Source organism: Sinocyclocheilus anshuiensis, unplaced genomic scaffold (genome assembly GCF_001515605.1).
Source record: "Sinocyclocheilus anshuiensis isolate Anshui unplaced genomic scaffold, SAMN03320099.WGS_v1.1 scaffold542, whole genome shotgun sequence".
Classification (NCBI taxonomy): domain Eukaryota; kingdom Metazoa; phylum Chordata; class Actinopteri; order Cypriniformes; family Cyprinidae; genus Sinocyclocheilus; species Sinocyclocheilus anshuiensis.
The window spans coordinates 1,924,528-1,946,079 of record NW_015547685.1 but is presented as its reverse complement, the minus strand read 5'-3'; the positions used below and the strand labels follow the sequence as shown (position 1 = coordinate 1,946,079).

The 21,552-nt window shown below is 35.9% G+C and overlaps 1 protein-coding gene and 1 pseudogene across 1 annotated transcript; both read right to left on the bottom strand.

Moving 5' to 3' along the window:
• Nucleotides 1-15,629: 15,629 nt before the first annotated feature.
• LOC107703212 (uncharacterized) lies at nucleotides 15,630-16,719 on the bottom strand. Its single transcript, XM_016505764.1, has 2 exons — nucleotides 15,739-16,719; nucleotides 15,630-15,647 (listed from the first exon to the last, which is right to left on the bottom strand). The coding sequence occupies exons 1-2, from the start codon at nucleotides 16,717-16,719 to the stop codon at nucleotides 15,630-15,632; spliced, it is 999 nt and encodes a 332-aa protein (XP_016361250.1).
• Nucleotides 16,720-17,361: 642 nt separating this feature from the next.
• LOC107703211 (uncharacterized) lies at nucleotides 17,362-18,446 on the bottom strand (annotated as a pseudogene).
• Nucleotides 18,447-21,552: the final 3,106 nt, after the last annotated feature.

Genomic DNA, 21,552 nt, shown 5'->3' with positions numbered 1-21,552 from the left:
AATTTAATGTATTTGTGATGCATAATGAACCTAATATGTCTATGTTTTCCATAGACCATTTCACATTTGTCCTTCATTTTAAATGCTCCCCAGACAGTGAGACAGGAAACTTGTTCTCTGTGTAACAAACAAAGGTGCTTCATTGGGGTCTGGTAGTAAAATGCAATCTGGAAAATTGTGTTTTATACACTATGAAAAGTGTTCCATAATGCATGTTTAGTATAGATATTTAGCAGTGATTCAAAAACACTTTGCAGTTTTGTTTAGTCTGTGCTGACAGAGCAGGGGCGTAGTTCACGCGGGGGATGCGGGGGACGTGTCCCCCCCACTTTTAATATCACGTAAATTCGTTCCCCGCACTTTTTCGGGCAAGTGTGTTCCCATAGAGGTTTTCAGGAGCCGGTGTGAATAAATATAGATTTAAATTCAAAGAGACAGGATAGTCTGTGCATGATCTGATGTTTTATTCGGACCCAGAATAAGGCGAGATGAACATCGCGGAGTGCTAAACACTCCATGCAGTGTATGTTTCATTCATACTCGAAGCCAAAGGGCGCTCTCGTGCAGAAAGTCGTACCAGGAAATCCCTAATATGGACAAAAGCGTCCAGCTATAGCTGTATGAAAACAGTTGTTTTCACAGAAAAACAGAAACGTTTGGAAACATGAAGACATTAAACATACGACTGCGACAATATATGGTTTATTTGTGTTTTTCAAGTCATCTTCAGGTAATAAATAAAGTATATGGACAATGCAGTTGCAGTGTATGTTTCATTCATACTCGAAGCCGGAGGGCGCTCTCACGCAGAAAGTCGTACGAGGAAATTCCTAATATGGACAAAAGCGTCCAGCTATCGCTGTATGAAGAATCGCTGTATTGTTTTCACAGAAAAACAGAAACGTTTGGAAACATGAAGACATTAAACATACGACTGCGACAATATATGGTTTATTTGTGTTTTTCAAGTCATCTTCAGGTAATAAATAAAGTATATGGACAATGCAGTGCTAATTGACAGCATTTATTAGAAATTATTCTGCCTTATTATGTGATAAAAAAAGTGTTTGTAGTATGTAAACATTAACAAATCATTATTATTGATTATTGTCCGGCAGTTATCTGATTTTTAAGCCAATTAAAAGCTAGAAATTAGATAAAAAATAAAGTTGGCTATACATACCAGTCAAATGTTTTTGAACAGTAAAATTGTTCATGTTTTTTTAAAGAAGTCTCTTCTGTTCACCAAGCCTGCATTTATTTGATCCAAAACAGTACAATTTTGAAATATTTTTTTTTAGCATCATTACTCTAGTCACATGATCCTTCAGAAATCATTCTAATATTTTGTTTTGCTGCTCAAAAAACATTTATTATGATGATGATGTTGAAAACAACTGAGTAGAATGTTTTCAGGTTTCTTTGATGAATAGAAAGTTCAGAAGAACAGCATTTATCTGAAATAGACATTTTTGTAACATTATAAATGTCTTTATCATCACTTTTGATCAATTTAAAGCATCTTTGCTAAACAAAAGTATTCATTTTTATCATTTCTTTTTCCGAAAAAAACAAAATTTATACTGGCTTTTGAATGGTATAGTGTATAATGTTAAAAAAGCTTTTTATTTCACACAAAAATAATCTTTGGATCCTTCTATTCATCAAAGAATCCTGAAAAAACTGTACCAAATCAGCATATTAGAATGATTTCTGAAGGATCATGTGACACTGAAGACTGGCGTAATGATGCTGAAAATTCAGCTTTGATCCCAGAAATAAATTACAGTTTAAAATATATAGAAAGCAGTTATTTTAAATAGTACAAATATTTCACAACATAACTGCTTTTGCTGTACTTTATTTCTGTCCCCCTCACTTCTAAAATGATGGCTACTCCCCTGTGACAGAGCATGTATAAGCTCGGACAAGTCGGACACTACTATTAAAAAATAATTAAATAAATAAAACTGAATCAGCAGGGCAATGTGCTGTCTTCAGATTGTTTTATATATTTTATAATTGTAATAAAAATATAGATTAATATAATTATTTTTTAATCTACACGAAATTGCAAAAATTTACAAATTGTACAAAAGCTTTTGGTTTCCTGTCACCAAAAAATAAAAAAATAAAAAATAAATCACTAGAACAATCATCATTACACATTAATCAGTAACCAGGTGTAAATACCATCTGTAATAAAGTAAAATATTACAGAAGTGTATTCCTGTATATTTATGGTCATTTTATGTCTGGATCCTTGGGGTCTGTTATCTGGAGCCACAGATGGACCCTCACTGCCGCCATCCCTTCAAACCCCCCTCATGTTCTCATGTCTGAATTTGACTAGCTGGCCAAATTGTGCTGATCTGACTTTCTAGTTGAGCTGCCTCAGTAAATATTTTGCTTGAGCAATTCTTACGGAGCCATTTGGCATAGTTTTGAGAAAGGATTTGGGGAGACTTGCTGAGGCTTTTGTTTAATATGCATTCAAATGTAAGAAGTGATTCCGTTCCGCTACACCAGGAAGAGCACTTTATCCCTTTTGTTTCCATTTGAGTGCAGTAATTAATCTGCATTTTTTCTTTTATTTCTAAAACTTGTTTAACTTGATTGTTCTGTTTATGAGAAAGCATTCATGAAGAAATTTCACGGGACATTGAATTATATTCCTTCAGGAGCAATGATACTTACTGAGAAGAATACAAACAGTCCAAAGTAAGACTGAACAAGCATGCTGATTATTTTAGTATCACTGAGATACTAGTTTTTATTCATATTTTGAATCAGTTTTTATTTTTATATTTCCCATTTTGATTTTAATTTCAGTTAGAATTTTGCTGTGCTTTTGTCATTTTTAGTAGTTAAGTATATATAATATGTAATTATATAGCTGATCAAATTATATAATTTAATCCAATTCTATAATTTTTACTTTAGTTTTAGTTGTTTTAGTATCTTTTAGTATAAATGTAGCTATTTTAGTATCTATATTTCAGTATTAATGAAATTCAAATGCCCAATGTTGCCTTGGCAACTAGTTGGAATATTATTTTAAAGGGGTCATATGATGTTGCTAAAAAGAACGAAGGCCAAACAAAGTAGTTTCGCTTTCACAACGAAACACACAGCACCTTCACGACATGGCGGCCGCAACAATACTACAGCGAGAATAAAAGTTACGCCTTCTTTCTTTGTGTGAACATTTGGGTGGCGTTATGCAAATTTTCCCAGATAGTGATGTAGGTATGTTGGGGCGTGTAAGAACGAGCCATTTTAGGTAGGTGTGGCTGACTCTTAACTTTTATAAAGAATATCTCTTTGGATTTGAGACTTTAGTCTTTGCAACTTTGCAGATCTTCTTTATGCACCAAGAGCTTGTAACACTTCAAAGAGAAAGGAAAAATTGAAATCGCATCATATGACCCCTTTAATTTTTATAGTTTTAGTTTTTTCAGTTTTACTTTTAGTTAACTATAATAACAAGCTAAAAATTTGGGAGGAATTTTGGGCATTTATATTCCACTTGGAGTGTGGAAAATTGGAAAAATGTTTTAGGCCTTGTGATAAATAACTTTAAAGAGCATTACATTTTGTTTCATTCATTTTGCTGTTAAATTGATGCTAAATCATATTTATTTCATGTTTTTTCTCTCTCTTTTTTTTGTAAATAATCTAGTTTCTCTTTCTCTTTTATAATACTGTCACATTTTATCACTTGACTTCAACTTCATTTACACTAGGCTTCAAGCCTTCATATTCATTTTTGTCAGGTATGTAAAATATTTGCATAGATTCTTTTATATGTATTATTATTATTATGACTGTTGTTACTGTTCTCGTTATTTTTATTGTTTTCAATCCCACTGATGCAAAAAAAAAATATAAAAATGTAGAAATTGATGCCATGTTTATTTCAATCTTGATTACACATCTAACCGCTCTGTCTTCAGATCCCCATCCACTGGCTCAGTATTTCCTCTTCAGCAAACAAAGCTGATGCCGTCTACATTCACACCCTGCTAATTCAACGTGATCCCATGTCAAGGTAATTGGTGCCAATGTCGCAGAGAGAATGAGAGGAAGAGATAACACTCTGTCTTTGCCCCCGTACAGCTCAGAAAAGCTGCACTCTGATTGGCCGTTAACCTCAGGGGGCGTCAGATGTGGCTTATGTTATACTCTATGGACCAATTACTGCTGAAGGGGGAGGTGCTACCCAGGTGTTGACCATTCACAGATGTAATTTAGGTAGCTTTGCATCATTGGAACAGCACTAATGCATCAAAAACAAGTGAAGGGGAACGGGACTTCAAAGCTCAGAGGGGATGATATGGAATTATGGTCCTGCTCCAGTGCTAATCCCGAATTTAAGCCCTGCCTCTGGAATAGACCTTCTGGCTTTTGGAAATGAATGCATATGTACTCAGCTTATTAATTGCTGTGGTCATGTGGTAATGTTTGCTTAACAAAAGACGTTGAGAAGAATATATTAAATTTAAAAAACAGCTTAAATCCGGCTTATTCATGACAAGCTGTCTTTTTTTACCACCTAAAATGTATGTTAATCTCTTCACAAACAGGCTTAGCAGAAAGCGTATGCTCTCAAGATAATGTCAAAAAAGGAAAGTCGTAGCTAGACAAGAAGTTTGTCATGAGTAGGTTGGAGATATTTAACTATTTCTCCACTTCTCAAGTTAAATTGCTGCAGGCTTCTTCCTGTACTGCTGAATAAATGAATGCGTCAGTACTCAGGCTGTGAGAGAGTGTAGGATGAAGCACTCTGAGCTTAGAAACACTCGCTGTAGTCTATAGTCTAACTGCTTCATCATCGCACCGCAGTGAATAATTCAGCCACTTACTGCAGGACATACAGTACACAAACACACATACACACACACGAGGAGTATGTGTGAGGTCCTGTAGAGTTCATAGTGAATAATGAAGCAGTGCTCTCCAGGATGGCCTGTCACAGAGGGCTTTTTCAATGAAAAAAAAATACGCAACATTTGTGACATGAATTTAATTTCCTTGCCATTTTGTCTGGGTGAATTCGAGGACAAAGACCAGAGAAGGGGGACTGACACATGAGCGGGATTTGTGTGGAAAGACATTAAAGGCCGAATCCTTACATGGGATTTAAGGGAAATTACCCCCATTTTAGCCCGATTCCATGGCATTATGCAACTCTTAAAAATAAAGGTTTCAAAGGGGGGTTCAAAGTGATGCCATAAAAGAACCATTTTAGTTCTCCCAAAGAACCTTTCAGTCAATAGTTCCTAAAAGAACCATTTTTGCTTATTGTGAGACATATTTTAAAACCTGCAGAACCTTCTGTGCAATGGAAGGGTTCCATGGATGTTGAAGGTTCTTTATGGAACCATAAATGCCAATAGAGAACCTTTCTTTTTAAGAATGTAGGGCTGTTAATCAATGAAAATAATGAAAACATGATATGCTTCAAATGATCCTCCAAGTGATATAATTCAGACATAATTGGATTTGGACAAAGTTGATTTAAAAGTCAATATATGGTTTGTTTGTTTTTTTTGTTTTGCTTTCCATCCCATTTGAAACTTTCAATTTGAAACTCTCTGAGTTTCATGAAATTCTTGATTGCATGGAGACCTACTGAAATGACTACATTTCGCTCACGAAAATTCATAGAACATCAATAAATGTGACCACAGGTGAGGGGTCGTATATACAGTAGAGGACGTATTTTTGTAGTCTGTTTGCAGATTGTAGTCTTTGGTCTCACTGTTTTTAGCATCTTACACCATGAAAGCAGTGAGAAACAAATGTGTCTTGGGATCACTGCGTTCTATTCCCTGCTTTGTGAAGGACTTCTCATTCTTTCTGTGTGGTTTGCTGAGACACATAGAAACATGAAGGTACTACTCAAGCATGAATGGCTCTGATGGTAGAAAAATTATTTAAGGAATTTACGTATGGATTGAGGGCATGATTAATTAATATTTTATTACTGTGCTATTTTTTTAAATAATGGATAGCACTAAATTAACATGTTAAATTCACAGTGCAACTTCATTTATATACCATCTGAAAATGAGAGTCTACTGTAGACACTACGGAAATAATAATAGTTTAAATATGTATTAACAGATCTAATTTCCTACATTATTTCAGGGTTCTCACAAATAATTAGGTAAAAAAATAAGCAATTGTGAATTAAAGGTGTAGGAAAGTCTTTAAACATTTCCACAGGTAAGAATTTCAACATCATTTTTTCTTTACACTGAAACAAAACAGCTCAGCTATAGGGTTTCTGGTTTCTGGCTATCTTTTTATTTTTCCAGCACATTCCTTTGGATTCTGACCACACATGGCATTAAAAAGTGAAGAAAAACAAACATTTCTCTGCCTTTCTGAGGTAAATGAGCACTGGCATGTGAATGATGTGAGAAGCTACAAAGAAATGTAATTTATAGTTGTATATACCTAATGTAGCATCAGCTATAATGGCAGAATTATATGTTGGCTTATAATATATAAGCACTTATTTTATATAAATATAAATAAAAAGTGTATTATAAATAATCTTGTCTTAAAAAAGAGAAACAGACTAAATCTAACTGTACAGATGTCATTTAAGGTATTGCAGAAGGTTTTTTCCCTCAGTGATATTTGGACTCACCTTGACCTTGAACCTCATGCTGGACCGTTCCAGGCGGGGCAGAAGGCACCTATCTTTATACTGAGAAATTCTGCTGTCTGTGTTTATTGCCCTGTCTTGATTTATGATGCCCAGAGGGCTCTTGGGGCTGCCACTGCTGACCTCCCACTATAAACCTCAATCACACAGACATGGCTTCATTTGGACAGGAACAGGAAAACTTTACTCCTCCACACCCAGCGTTAAGGTACATGTAAACCTCAGCAACTTTTTACAGTCTCTCAATAATTTAAAAAGCATTTTATTTCTGCCCTCATCTCACATTCTTAAAACCTGCTAGTGAAATGCATATTGTAACTCCCAAGGTCTTCACTCTTACTGTTTGCAACAAGGCCATACAAACACTGTGGAAAAAAGTACTTTAAAAAATCACCTTGGGAAGAACACTTGCACACCTAACGCATATCAATAGGATATGAAATGTTTCTCAAATACTACAGACTGCAGTTCGGTCCCAATAGTCATTCATTACAGTTTATCCCTGTATAGTGCTGCATACACATATTTTAGAAGAAAATTCAGTTTCAAGCTCACTTTTTATTGATGTATTTTGTGCATGATATTGCTTGCATATTTTAATAAGAAATCAGAAGTGAAGTCCATTCAAGCAAACAGATTAAACCTTTTTTTTTTTTTAAAGCATTCATTATAAAGTATGGAAGGCCATTTCCACAACAAAGCAAAACAAAACAAAACAAACGGAGTTGTGACTATATCTCACAATTCAGACTTTTTTATTTTCTGACTTTTATTTATTTTTAATTAAGTCAGATTTGGTAGGAAAAAAAAACGAATTGATCAAAATTAGAAGATAAAAAGTTGCAATTACCTTATTTGTTATTGCTTGGTGGGGGAAAAAAACAGAATTGCCAGATGCAAACTGGCAGAAACAGGCTTCTATAATAAAAAATAATAATAATAATCATGATCATTTACTGAAGGTGTCATAGATGACATTCTCAATCATTGAAATTTTGCGTTTATTATTAAAAAAAAATAAAAAGCTGAGGTGATTGAATGGAGGTACTACTTTATTATTTTTTCTTTGTATGTCTTTATGTCAGAGGGTCTACATATATGATTCATGACCTGGTAGACAGTTCAAGCTCTATCATTTGCTGTGTAATAAGGTTGGGTTAATGTGAGTGTGACAGATTGTGCGTGTATGTGTTGGTGAAAAACATGCAGTCCTACAAGTTCTGTACTCAGGAAGCCGTGGCAGACAAGTGCCCAGAAGTGTCCCAGACAAATGTAAAAGATGTTCAAACATCTGTGGTCACCCTGAAGTGACCATAAATATTGTCAAGATGGCTGCTGGTAGTGTCAGCAGCACCCAGGTGCACAGCCTCAGGACACAGCACTGACAGCAGCCTGAGGAATCTCAGCTTCAGTTTCACTCTTAGACGTCAGGGGGATGGTTGAAAAAACATCAAACTCATCTCCGCTTGTCCCATTCTCTTTTTTTATGCTTGTTTTTCAATTTTTTTTTTTTAATTATAGTGTCATATTGCCTTGTTGCATGAGAAATGATCTATACAATCTTAACACAGAAAAGTAGTGCCATAAATGTTTTAATATATGGTTTGGAAACATACTAAAGAGTGTTGTGTAATGAATGCCAGGCAGTTTCTTAGAACTGATTTATAATGTGTCTTCGAAATGCTGTTGCGTAACAAACTCATATTATTGTCTCAGGGATATATTACTTGTTCAAAGCCATGCAGCTCACTGTGGACTGTTATAAAAACTGCGTTCTGACCACAAGATATCGTTGTTTACAGCAGGAAAAACATTAATCCAATTCCTTGTGGTCACATGCTTACTGGAATCTCGTCCAGTCGATCAATTATTTGATTAATGCATGATTCATATAGACCATAGAGATTTATTCATAGTCACGGATGGGTCGTGATGGCCGTCCAAGGCATTGTAAACAAAATGAGAGGGCCTAACCTTTGAAACACAAGGGACCTTCATAGCACTTGGCAAAGGAAGTAAGAAACACTGCGATGTTCAGCTCGGTCAAGGCAAAGTAAATATTTGGGTAAGTCCAACACTTTAAGAATGGGCTTTTAAAACTGGTAGCACAATAAATCCTGACAAATAAATGAAGGCCTAAAGAAGCTACTAAAGAACTAGCATTTTTAGAACATGTGCATTAAAAAAACACTTGCCATATAAAACACAAAACACTAAAATCAAGTTTCTTATTTCACTTTTTGTTTAGAAATTCATGTTAAAAGAATAGTTCGCCTAAAAATGAAGATTTTATGAAAAATGTACTAACCTTCAGGCCATCAAAGATGTAGATGAGTTTGTTTCTTCATAGGAATGGATTTGGAGAAATTTAGCATTGCATCACATGCTCATCAGTGGATCCTCTGCAGTGAATGGGTGCCGTCAGAATGAGAGTCCAAACAGCTGATAAAAACATCACAGTAATCTACAAGTAATCCACAAACTCCAGTCCATCAATTAATGTCTTGTCAAAAGTTGCACGTTTGTAAGAAACCAATTTATCATTCAGGTATTTTAACTCTAAACTGTTACAAATGTTTGATTTTGGGTGAACTATTCCTTTAAGCACCTTGTACTGTATGTCTTTTCTGGTGTTCCAGTGGAGTCGGAAATGTAGCATCAAACAAAGCTGAAATAACTTGGAAACTCATAATTCTCAATGACACCCAAGTTGCTGCGCTATGACGTTGGAAGTCTGTAGTAGATGGTTGCATAAAAAGGTCCAGTTTTATTAGATTTATTAGTATTTATATGTTGTTTAGAGACATGAATACTGTATATATTCAACTTTCAAGTTTGTGATATTAGTAAATATCGTAGGTTGGTACATTAGTCATCTTTCAAACTTATTATAGGCCATTGGTCAACTTTCTAGGTTACTATAGTTAACATTCCAGTCTATTATATTTGTAACTTTATAGCTTATTCGTTTGCATAATGACTCACTGAAGACTTACATGAGGACTTGCTGACCGGATATTGTTTAATCTGTTTGATTGAATATTTAGATTATACAAGAAAATAGTGTGCATGTCAGTTTTTCTCAATAAAGAAACTAAGTTGGAAGACAGTGGCAAAATGAGACAAAACCTTCATCCAATATGGACTAGCAACTAAAGACTCACAAGGTTTTGTGAATTTTAGTCAATTTATTTATTTAATTTGACCATTAATGTGAGACTTATAGAACAAAAGCTTTTGTCAGGTATTAAAAAGATTAATTTACCAAGCTATAGCCTTGCTGATTCTCATTTTATGTTCCAAGTGTTGTGTTTGATGCGAGTCTTGATCCTTTAGCGTGCAGGTTTATTAATTGAGTGCTAAGTGAAACCTTTAATGATGCTCAGCATCACTAAACCAGGACTAAATCTTGGCACTCTCCTGTGCTGGATTCAGCTCAGACCATCTCTTTAAAGCCAATTTCTCTTTAAAAGCGGGGATTCAAACAAGTTTACTCTGGCTCACTCACTACAAAATGGCATTTTTACGCCATCCACACTGTGTCTAAGGAGTAGAATGATCCTCCGATCCAGACCCTGAATTGTGATAGGAGCATGAGTCTCAGTCGGTCTGGCAAATCACTGCATCCATACCCACCTTAATTACTTCTCTCCCAGCCAGACAAGTGAATCTTAAGCCAAATGGCTGCAATTACGGTTTAATCAGACACTCACAATCTCTCCATTTAGAAAGAGGTGGAGGAAAGGGGTCTTTGGTAATTTGTAATTCACCGGGGAATATTAATGTAAATGGGCCATCATTCACCAAGTAAAGAATACGAAACCATTATGTGTGGTTAAATTGTCAAATATGCATTAATATGTGCCAAACCTTACTAGCAGAAATAGCAGATTTCAACAAAAAATGACAATGATATCACATACATAATTATTTATTAATTCACTGTGTTAAAATGGGCTAAAATGTTCTTCCATACTACAATTTTGGTTTAACTGAACACCAACAAAGACCTTATTTATTATTTGAACAAATATGAAAATATGATTAATGTAATTGTATATTATTTGACTATATCCATTAAATAATAATGTGTTAATTGTAATGTTAAATAAAGGATAAACAATAATTTGTTAAAACATAATTATGTCTCCTATTTAATGCATGTAATGAAAATTAATGAATAATTAATGTATGCAATGGAATCTATATTAATTAAATAATAATAAATAATACATGTATTAATGCATGATTTGTTAAAACATATTAATTGTATTTCATATTAGATACCCTATTAAAGAATATGTAAAGTGATGAAAACTATATTCAATAAATGGTTAATTTATTAGTTAAATAATTTATAAAGAAATAATAAAAATAATTTGTTAAAACATTAAGTTTAAAGTTAAAATATTAATTGTATTTCATATTAAATACCTAATCAAATGGCATGTAGTGAAATGAAAAATTAAATAAATAATCAATTTTAAATAAATGTATTATGTTTCATATTAAATACCTAATTAAAGTATGTAATGAAAACTATATTAAATAATTTGCCAATTTAACAGTTAAACAGTTACCAGTAAATAATTAATTTAAAAAATAATAATTTGTTAAAACATATTATGTTTCATATTAAATGCGTTAAATACACATATTAAAATAAAAGTAATGAAAACGTATGCAGTGATGGTTTCATGCACATTACATACAACTGCAATGCTAACAAGCCAGTTCCCTAGAATGGCCAGTGAGAACACTGTTTCATCAACAGTCATGAGCCTTCGTTTTGTTACAGAGGCTAATAAAACACAGGCTGAAGTTTGTGTCAAGCTCAACATATAATGCAAAGCTTCAGACGGGTCCAAAGGGTGGGACGGTGTGAACTCAAGCACCAAGCCCCCATGCATGCGCCACCATTTGTTTTGACATCTCACTGACACTGTCTGAAGATCAGACGGGCAACACGCTTTAAAATGTAAAATGGTCATGTAGCTACTCCCAGTGCCAGATATCAGGAGTTCGTCTGTGAAATTAACATAGTCTGTTATGATCATCTCAGCGCATCATTAACATTGATGCATGTTTGTTTAGCTTCGCTTATCTCCATGAGAGCACAAGGTGTACAGCAGTTCAAACGCTTCTGGAAGACCTCCACAGCCTAGCAAAACAACAAAGAGAGTCTGTAGAGTCACTCCTGCCAGCGCACATTTCACAGGCCTCAGGTCAAACGAGAAGCATTATAAATCAACCTGCCTTTAACTTTGAAATTCTCACCAGCTTTCCAACCTCTCTTCTTCTGCCAGTCAGGATCCTCCACAGCACCTGTCTTTTCCGCTTGCTCATTAAAGCTATTCTATTTACCTTTGTTTCAAATAATTCATCTCAAACATTTACATAAATTATAATTTGCTGAAAACCATAAAGCATGAGTTCTTTGGTGTTTTGAAAGTGATACTGTGGAGTTTGAGAGTCACAGATGCTGACTAACAGTAATGGCTGCTGTGCATTCGGATTTAAGCTGTTGCCAGAAACAAATGATATACACGTGTAAAAAGAGACTCTGAGTGAGGTAAAAAAGCACAGTATAAAGCGATTAATAAACAATCCCTATCTTAAAGTGAATTCAAAATATGCTAATGCTGATATTGTTTCCAGAATGGACCTTTCTAGACTGCAGAGCTGAAAGTACTGTAACACTGACTCAAAGAGACATTGTCATCAATTTCAGTTATTGTCCCAGAATCATTGATTTGAACTGACAGGCTGATAAAAAATCACATCTATTAATTATTTAGGATGTTATTCCAGCTACATATCAGATCTTTGGAAATCTTATGAGACGATGTCAGCTTGTCTTAATCAGCAACGTCAAGCTAATAACCCTGCTTTAAAGGGATAGTTCACCCAAAAATGAAAATGTGATGTTTATCTGCTTACCCCCAGGGCATCCAAGATGTAGGTGACTTTGTTTCTTCAGTAGAACACATATGATGATTTTTAACTCCAGCCGTTGCAGTCTATCAGTCATATAATGCATGGCAATGGTAACAAAATATATGAGAGTAAAAAAAACATGCACAGACAAATCCAAATTAAACCCTGCGGCTCGTGACGACACATTGATGTCCTAAGACACGAAACGATCGGTTTGTGCGAGAAACCGAACAGTATTTATATCATTTTTTTACCTCTAATACAACACTATGTCCAACTTCCTTGAGCGCGTGCAGGCATCCGGTTCGTGAGGTGTGTACGCGCTCTGGCGTAGTTTACGTTAATGGGTGTGTTGATATCCAGCCGAAGAGCAATCAACCATAACTTCAGATGAGCAGGCTCATACACTCTTAACCTGAATTAGTTGACTTTACTAGAAAATTGCGTGGAAACCCGTTGCACTAAACAATTTTAGTTTTTACACCGGGTGAAACTAAACAGGTTAAGTTGTATTAACTTAGAACATTTAGTGGGTGTAGCAGACAAATCAAGTTGGCATTAGTAGTCTTTACTAAAAAGCATTAGTTCACATTATTAATTTTTTTGAGGATATGTTTTATAAAATAACTATTAAGTTGAACAAAAAAATATTAATATTAACAAATGATTTTAAGTAGTGATAATTGTTATATTTAAGTAATGTCTTATCATTTTAAAATGATACTACTTAAATTGTAAAATTATTTTAATTACTTTTAAAGAAATAAACAATAACAACATTTCAATGTTTTTTTTTTATTGTTCACAAAAAGTTGTACTTAACTTTTCAACCAAATGACAAGTAACATTTTTTGCATAAGAAAACATTTTTGCTTGTTAACAATTGTAAATTGTTTAGAGGAACATGAAAACACAGTATTCAACAATATGCTATATCCATGTGAATGACTAGAATTGCATTAAAACTGGATAAGCATTAAAACCTGAGGCAAGCCTCTACAAGTTTAAGTTCGAGTTGACTACGTTAACTCATTAACATAGCAACAATTTGCAGATTTAAACACTTTTAGCACAGAACACAGCTAAACTTTGGATCACTTACTGCAGTGACAGGACATTCTGAACAAGAGAATCTGTTCAAAGATTCATTGTGCACCTTGAGAACAATAACCTGCCATGGCTTCTGATGTTAGTTTCCCACAACTGCTTTGTCAATCAAATTGTAAGTTGATTTTTTAATGTTTGTAACTTGGGTTTTAAGTCACGGTGGCCCAACATGAGGAGAACTTGTTGTATGAATTGAAATGTGTTCTTCATCGATTTGGGGTAATTGAGATGCAGTGCATATGCAAGTCCAAAGAGAATGCACACAGCTTTTGGCAAGTCTTTAATGCTTTCCATCACGACTTCTCCCTCAATGATGATCTTAACGGAGGCTGGATTGAGTTGAAGAGAAGATGGGCACACAATACCTTCTTGCTCAACAAGGAGGATTCCAAGGTCAAGGTGGCGGAATGACTGATCATCAGAGTCCTACCAACAGAGCACATCAATGACATTTCTCATTAAGTAACCATCAATAATGTTAAACAAATAGCCTTGTAATGACAGACACATGAGAGAATGTGTGAATTGGTTATGAATGCTTTAGTAACACTTCATCAAAAGGGTTAGTTCATCCAAAAATTTACATTTTGTCATTTACTTATTTACCCTCACGTCATTCCAAAACCATAAGACTTGTGTCTATCTTAAAAAAAGAAATGAAGATATTTATAAAATAAAAAAAAATAAAAATACGAATTTATCTTTCCCTCCATTCAAAGTCACATAAAGCCCATTTATCTTTTCAAAAGGCTTGAAAACATAAATGAACCTTTAAATTGAGGTTATCTGGACTTTTAAAATAGGGACAGAAAGTTGCAGGTTTCATTCAAAATACCTTAAATTGTGTTCTGAAGATAAACAAAAGTCTTGTGGGTTTTGACTGACATGATGACAATGTTAGAGAGAGGTTGGAAAGAGCTTTTGCTACTCACTAAGTTCCAATGGTTTAAGCTGTGTGTAAACGTTTTATCAAATACTAGGACTATCTATTAATAAAATTATTAAGTTTTCATGGTCCTTTAAGGTAACCTTTGAGAAAATAAGTTACTTACAAAGCATGCTTTGAAGAAATCTGTGGGGTTGTCACCAAGGAGAATCGGGAGCCCTCTGAGCACCAGTGACCTAATATCAGTTGGCTTTTGAGTCTGTTGGGTAGTAAAAAAACAAAACAAAAGGTAAATAGCTAGAATAACAGGAAATGATCTAGAAGAGAGCAGAACCAACAAAGCACAATTTTGTTGGACAATTGTATTAGACAACCAATATAGTATCACTTATTGTGACATTTTCAATAACTGAAATATAAAAAAATCAATGCAACAATGCAATTGTATAATGGATATGGACCAACCCTGGTTTGTTGTAAAAGCGCTGTCAACAGCTGTCCGACATTCCCTTTCTTAGATCGAAAGATCTCAATTAGACGAAGACTGTGTCGATCAATGCTTTCATAGAATTCCTGCCTGAGGTTCTTTCCCACAATCCTGCTGAACTCCATGAACACCTGCAAAATAAGAGAAAATACAGAACATTATTATTTCTAAACTAAATTACACTGTGGTTAGATGCACCTGCATTGTGTGTGAGAAAAGATTAAAGGGATACTTCACACAAAAAAAAGAAAATTAGCTCATCTTTTACACAGCCTTATATTGTCCCAGAATTTGAGTTGAATTACTGAAATAAATGAACTTTTCCACGACATTCTAATTTATTGAGATGCACCTGTATATATGAAATAATTAAAGTGACACAATGACATTGTGGGTTAGTATGGATTACAACTAATTAATTCATCAACTGTTGTTGTGTGTATTGTGTTCCCTTCGTGTGGTTTTTAACCGTCAACTTTGGTGGTCCTGTATACTTGCAATATATGGACACTGAGATTAACTATATGTTGTGTTCATCTAAAGAAAGTCATCTGGGAGAACATAAGGCTGTGTAAACGACACTGAACAATGGCATAACATAATAATAGAAAGATAGATAAGTTATAACACTCTTAAACATACCTGATCTTCTGTAAAAAGAGCAGGCCAGCGTTCCACCATCTGGCTTATGGCAGGCTTGGACTCCATCACCTCTTTTCTTCTAAGTGCAAATGTAAGGTCCATCTTCTCTTTCACAAGTCGTCCATTTGGTGTTCTTTTCTGCATTTCATCGACCAAGACCGTGCGTGTATCCTCAAGGCCTGTCTGATCAAATCCGTCTGGAAAGTTGGGTAAGTAGTTGAGTTCGCCTTTCTTTGCTTTCTTTATATTTTTTTTAGCTGGTTCTCCTGGGGTTGAATGCCCTCCACGCTTACCAGCATTTACCACAACATCAAGACATCCTGACTGTCTGCGCTTCGTCCTGTAATTAGCCATTTTATATTTCAAACTGTTCTTCCAACCACTACAGCGATTGGTTGAGCCTTTTTCCTGGAGACAGGGGTGCTTGTTGATCAGTGCAGCTGCAACGCTTTCAAATTGACCATTGTTTGGGTATGCTGTGAAGCCATACATGCTCTCTGCCAATCTTTCAAGAATCTCGTGTTTAAGATCTTTTGTTACTTTAAGGAGGGTTCCATCACTACAATACAGCAGATTTGCTTGCCTGAGTCTATACTTCACATCAACAGAGAAATCTGGAACATCAAATAGCTTTGGCCACTGTGCTTGTCGCTCCTGAGATGATTGCGAGAGGATCTCTGTATCTGTTGTACTGAGGTTGTCATCCAAGCTTTCTGCAGATGCTGAGACAGGAACCAGCTCAAGTATAGGGATGACTTTGACTGTTGGTTTTTCTGGAAGATCTGCAATATCTGACAGATTGCATAGTTCATGATTAAATTCAGGATCTTTGTACTGGAAACTGAATCTGTAATCAAGCCCCAGCAATTCTTTAATATTGCTTATCAATTCCTCCACTGTAGCAGGCCTCCTATTCAGGGTGACCTTTCTTATATCTGCCTCAGTGATAATGACCCTCAATGTCATCTTCTGGTCTGCCATCTGCACCACAAAAAAAGCTTGTTAAGAATATGCATGTCCTCATTTCAAATATGAAATTAATGAGCAAAATGAGGTATAGGGGAAGATTAATTTACATAAATATTTCTAACAGGTGTATTTAAGAAAAAGTTTGGCACCATATATGAAATAAAAACCTGTTAAATGTGACCATTTAGGCTATGAATGACTGCATCTGCCACACTTGTTGCTGTTTAACACAGAATATTGCGCCTGAGTGTCACTATTAAATTGTCTCCAAATCTGTATGCTGGAAGAGGGAAAACATCAAGCTCATTTGGTTCCACCAAACACAGAGAGGGGTTAGTGCTGTCACAGAGCTCAAATGATCTGAAATGCTCATGATACCATGCAGTCATCTCTTTACAGACAAAGAGGATCTCAGAGTTGATTGCCACAATCCTTTTGATCTGCTTGAATTGAAGGAACTTTTTTTTTCACTAGAGGATATATTAAATAATTAAAGTGACACAGTGACATTGTGGGTTGGTATGGATTACAACTAATTAATTCATCAACTGTTGTTGTGTGTATTGTGTTCCCTTCGTGTGGTTTTTAACCGTCAACTTTGGTGGTCCTGTATACTTGCAATATATGGACACTGAGATTAACTATATGTTGTGTTCATCTAAAGAAAGTCATCTGGGAGAACATAAGGCTGTGTAAACGACACTGAACAATGGCATAACATAATAATAGAAAGATAGATAAGTTATAACACTCTTAAACATACCTGATCTTCTGTAAAAAGAGCAGGCCAGCGTTCCACCATCTGGCTTATGGCAGGCTCGGACTCCACCACCTCTTTTCTTCTAAGTACAAATGTAAGGTCCATCTTCTCTTTCACAAGTCGTCCATTTGGTGTTCTTTTCTGCATTTCATCGACCAAGACCGTGCGTGTATCCTCAAGGCCTGTCTGATCAAATCCGTCTGGAAAGTTGGGTAAGTAGTTGAGTTCGCCTTTCTTTGCTTTCTTTATATTTTTTTTAGCTGGTTCTCCTGGGGTTGAATGCCCTCCACGCTTACCAGCATTTACCACAACATCAAGACATCCTGACTGTCTGCGCTTCATCCTGTAATTAGCCATTTTATATTTCAAACTGTTCTTCCAACCACTACAGCTCCAAGCCTTTTTCCTGGAGACAGGGGTGCTTGTTGATCAGTGCAGCTGCAACGCTTTCAAATTGACCATTGTCTGGGTATGCTGTGAAGCCATACATGCTCTCTCCCAATCTTTCAAGAATCTCGTGTTTAAGATCTTTTGTTACTTTAAGGAGGGTTCCATCACTACAATACAGCAGATTTGCTTGCCTGAGTCTATACTTCACATCAACAGAGAAATCTGGAACATCAAATAGCTCTGGCCACGGTGCTTGTCGCTCCTGAGATGATTGCGAGAGGATCTCTGTATCTGTTGTACTGAGGTTGTCATCCAAGCTTTCTGCAGATGCTGAGACAGGAACCAGCTCAAGTATAGGGATGACTTTGACTGTTGGTTTTTCTGGAAGATCTGCAATATCTGACAGATTGCATAGTTCATGATTAAATTCAGGATCTTTGTACTGGAAACTGAATCTGTAATCAAGCCCCAGCAATTCTTTAATATTGCTTATCAATTCCTCCACTGTAGCAGGCCTCCTATTCAGGGTGACCTTTCTTATATCTGCCTCAGTGATAATGACCCTCAATGTCATCTTCTGGTCTGCCATCTGCATCACAAAAAAAGCTTGTTAAAAATTATGCATGTCCACATTTCAAATATGAAATTAATGAGCAAAATGAGGTATAGGGGAAGATTAATTTACATAAATATTTCTAACAGGTGTATTTAAGAAAAAGTTTGGCACCATATATGAAATAAAAACCTGTTAAATGTGACCATTTAGGCTATGAATGACTGCATCTGCCACACTTGTTGCTGTTTAACACAGAATATTGCGCCTGAGTGTCACTATTAAATTGTCTCCAAATCTGTATGCTGGAAGAGGGAAAACATCAAGCTCATTTGGTTCCACCAAACACAGAGAGGGGTTAGTGCTGTCACAGAGCTCAAATGATCTGAAATGCTCATGATACCATGCAGTCATCTCTTTACAGACAAAGAGGATATCAGAGTTGATTGCCACAATCTTTTTGATCTGCTTGAATTGAGGGAGGCCTGAACATGAACCAACAGAGAGCATCATATCAGCACAGTATCTTATTCCATCTAAAGAGACTGAAGATGCAACAAGAACTGATGCAAGCTGAGGAACTCTCTGGCAGAAAATTTGTTTGACATTCTCAGGGTAAGATGTAATCGATGAAATAGTAACCCTGTCCATTTCAACTGCTGGCTTGAAAAATGAGCTTGAGTCTAAAAAGTAAGCCATCATTTTCTGATGCTTAACAGCCAGTGTAAGAGCAACATTTCTGAAATTGTGCGCATTACGAATAACTTGTTTAAAAAATTTATGCTTTCCCTCAAAGCGTATTGTCCAGACATCTGAAAGAGGACCAAATGCCTTAATCATCTCAGGGTAATGCTCAGTGAAGTGATGTTTTGGGCGTAATCTGAAATCAGGAAATGTAGTTTGCAGTAGTTCCCTGTGTTCTGACACTTTGCAATCAAGAAAATGGATCGACTCTTCAGTGTGTTTTGTTGCTACCACCAATTCAACAATGTCTTTGAGGAGCGACAGAATGTTCCATGCTTTGTCTCCTTCAGGTACTTTATGGCCAATGAGAAGTGGGAGGAGTCGGATTAGAGCCCAGTTCTCATGGCCATTGCCCCCTATGGTCCCTTTGGTAGAGAAGCCATGGGCAATGGGCTGAGGCTGGTCTGTGGAGTCATTAAAGGCATATGGAAATGTCTTTATAGCATGGTTTAGTGTTTCCAAGCTGAAATATTTCTTAGAAATCAGGTCTGAAATGCAAAGAGATAACTCAACAGGAACAATACCTTCCAAAAGGTCATGCAGAATATCAGGGGGGTACCCATGAACAACATGAAAGTGCTCCAGACTGCTTGTCAACACACATTCTCTTTTCACACCATACTGTTTAGCTAAAATAGGATCTTGTCGTACCTCCTGTACGTGCTGATTGTGACTTTCTTTAGTCCTGGATTCAAAGGTGCCTGAAGAGACTTCTATGTATTGGATGTCACTCCTCGCTGCCAAGCAGAACCTGCAGAACTTGTCCACCACAAAGCTCTCAAAGAATCCTGCCAAAGAATGAGCAGCCAAGTTATCAGCAGCCACATATGACACTGTGCCTTTGATACAAGCTCCCAGCTTCTCAACATATATACCATGCTGCTCTAAATAAACCAAATCTTTGAGGAGAGGATGGAAAATTTTAGCATAGCCATATTCCTTTACATCAGAAACTTTACATAAGCGAGCAAGCTGAATGGAATGAAGTGTAGACCTGTATTTTGATGGCAGATTAGCTAGCACCCAATAAACTCCATTCATTTTGTGTTTCTTTTTTGATGTTCCTAAAGGGTTGGACACTTCAAAATCATCTGTGTAGAGCCCAACAGCAATTTTGAACTCCTCCCCTTTAAGCAGGTTGTTTTTTTTACAGTTTGAACCATCTCTGTATGTATTGTACTCATGTGGCACATGCTTCTGTAGTGGTAGAGCTTTGTCTAAAATGTCTGCCCTGTTCAACATTTTCTGGAGCATTTCATTTATCGGAACATATACAGCACTACATTTTTTTTCTTTACCAATAATATACTCCACTGGCCTAACCACTGTAAAATTCTTGCTTAAATATGCTGCTCTCCTTTTAGTGGTTGATAAGGAGCCTTCCTTTCCACAAAATCTTGTTATGACATTGCTGTCTGAGGCAGCCTTGACTAACTGTCTCACAGTTGAATCATCTATATCTATGTATTGTTTTAGAATTTCCTTGACTGAATTATGGAGCAGTGGCTGGGACAGTTCACATATCTGTACAAGCTGTTGTATGATCTCTTGTATGGAAATCTCCGGAATGTGAAGGACAGTTTGCATCTTTAAAAAAAGAGCTGCAAGGTTGTGCTCCAACTGTGTCTCTAAATCATACACCTCTTCACAGGTGGAATCCTCACTGTCCTCTAAATCAGGGGGGTCATTTGGAGGCATATGTTCTACTTGAGCCATTTCATTACCAGAATTAATTACACCACCACAGACTAATTCTGGCCTGAACATCCTCCAATTGTCTGTTCTGTGCCTTCTGCTTCTATGTGCATTAAATGTGGTGTACACATCAGTATTAAAGTCACATTCTTTATATGGACACTGGACTCTGTGATTAACTTTTAAATGCGTCTTGCGCAGGTGAGTGAAGAAATCCCCTTCTGTACAGGGTACAGAAAAATCACATAACTCGCAGTGAATAGTTACTTGGCCAGTTTCACACAGTTGAGGATCGTGGGCTTTCGAGTGAATCTTAGACATGTGCACTTTAAGTGCATTAATTGAGTTAAATGTGCACAAGCAATCTCGATGTAGGCAAGGAAATGGAACAGTTCTGCTGTAACTTCCATGTTTTAACCTATAATGTTTTAATAGGTAACCCCGTTTGTTACATGTAAATTCACAAAACTTACATTTCCACTGCATCTTCACAAGAACCTGTTGAAACAGAGCATAAGAAAACGTTTAGAAAAAGTTGCAGAAAATCAGTTAGATATAATTCTACTGTAAAAGTTAACTTCTGCTAGTGATCTCGGCTTTTAAACAGTTTGTTAAATTACTAATATATAAAGAAAGAAAAGAATCACTCATGTGAAACATTAAATAGGATTTTTTTTTAACTATTACCTTAATAAAACAAAGA

Bases quoted from the DNA above. Each gene is read 5' to 3' on its own strand.
- LOC107703212 (XM_016505764.1), bottom strand. From the start codon at position 16,719: ATGGCAGACCAGAAGATGACATTGAGGGTCATTATCACTGAGGCAGAT.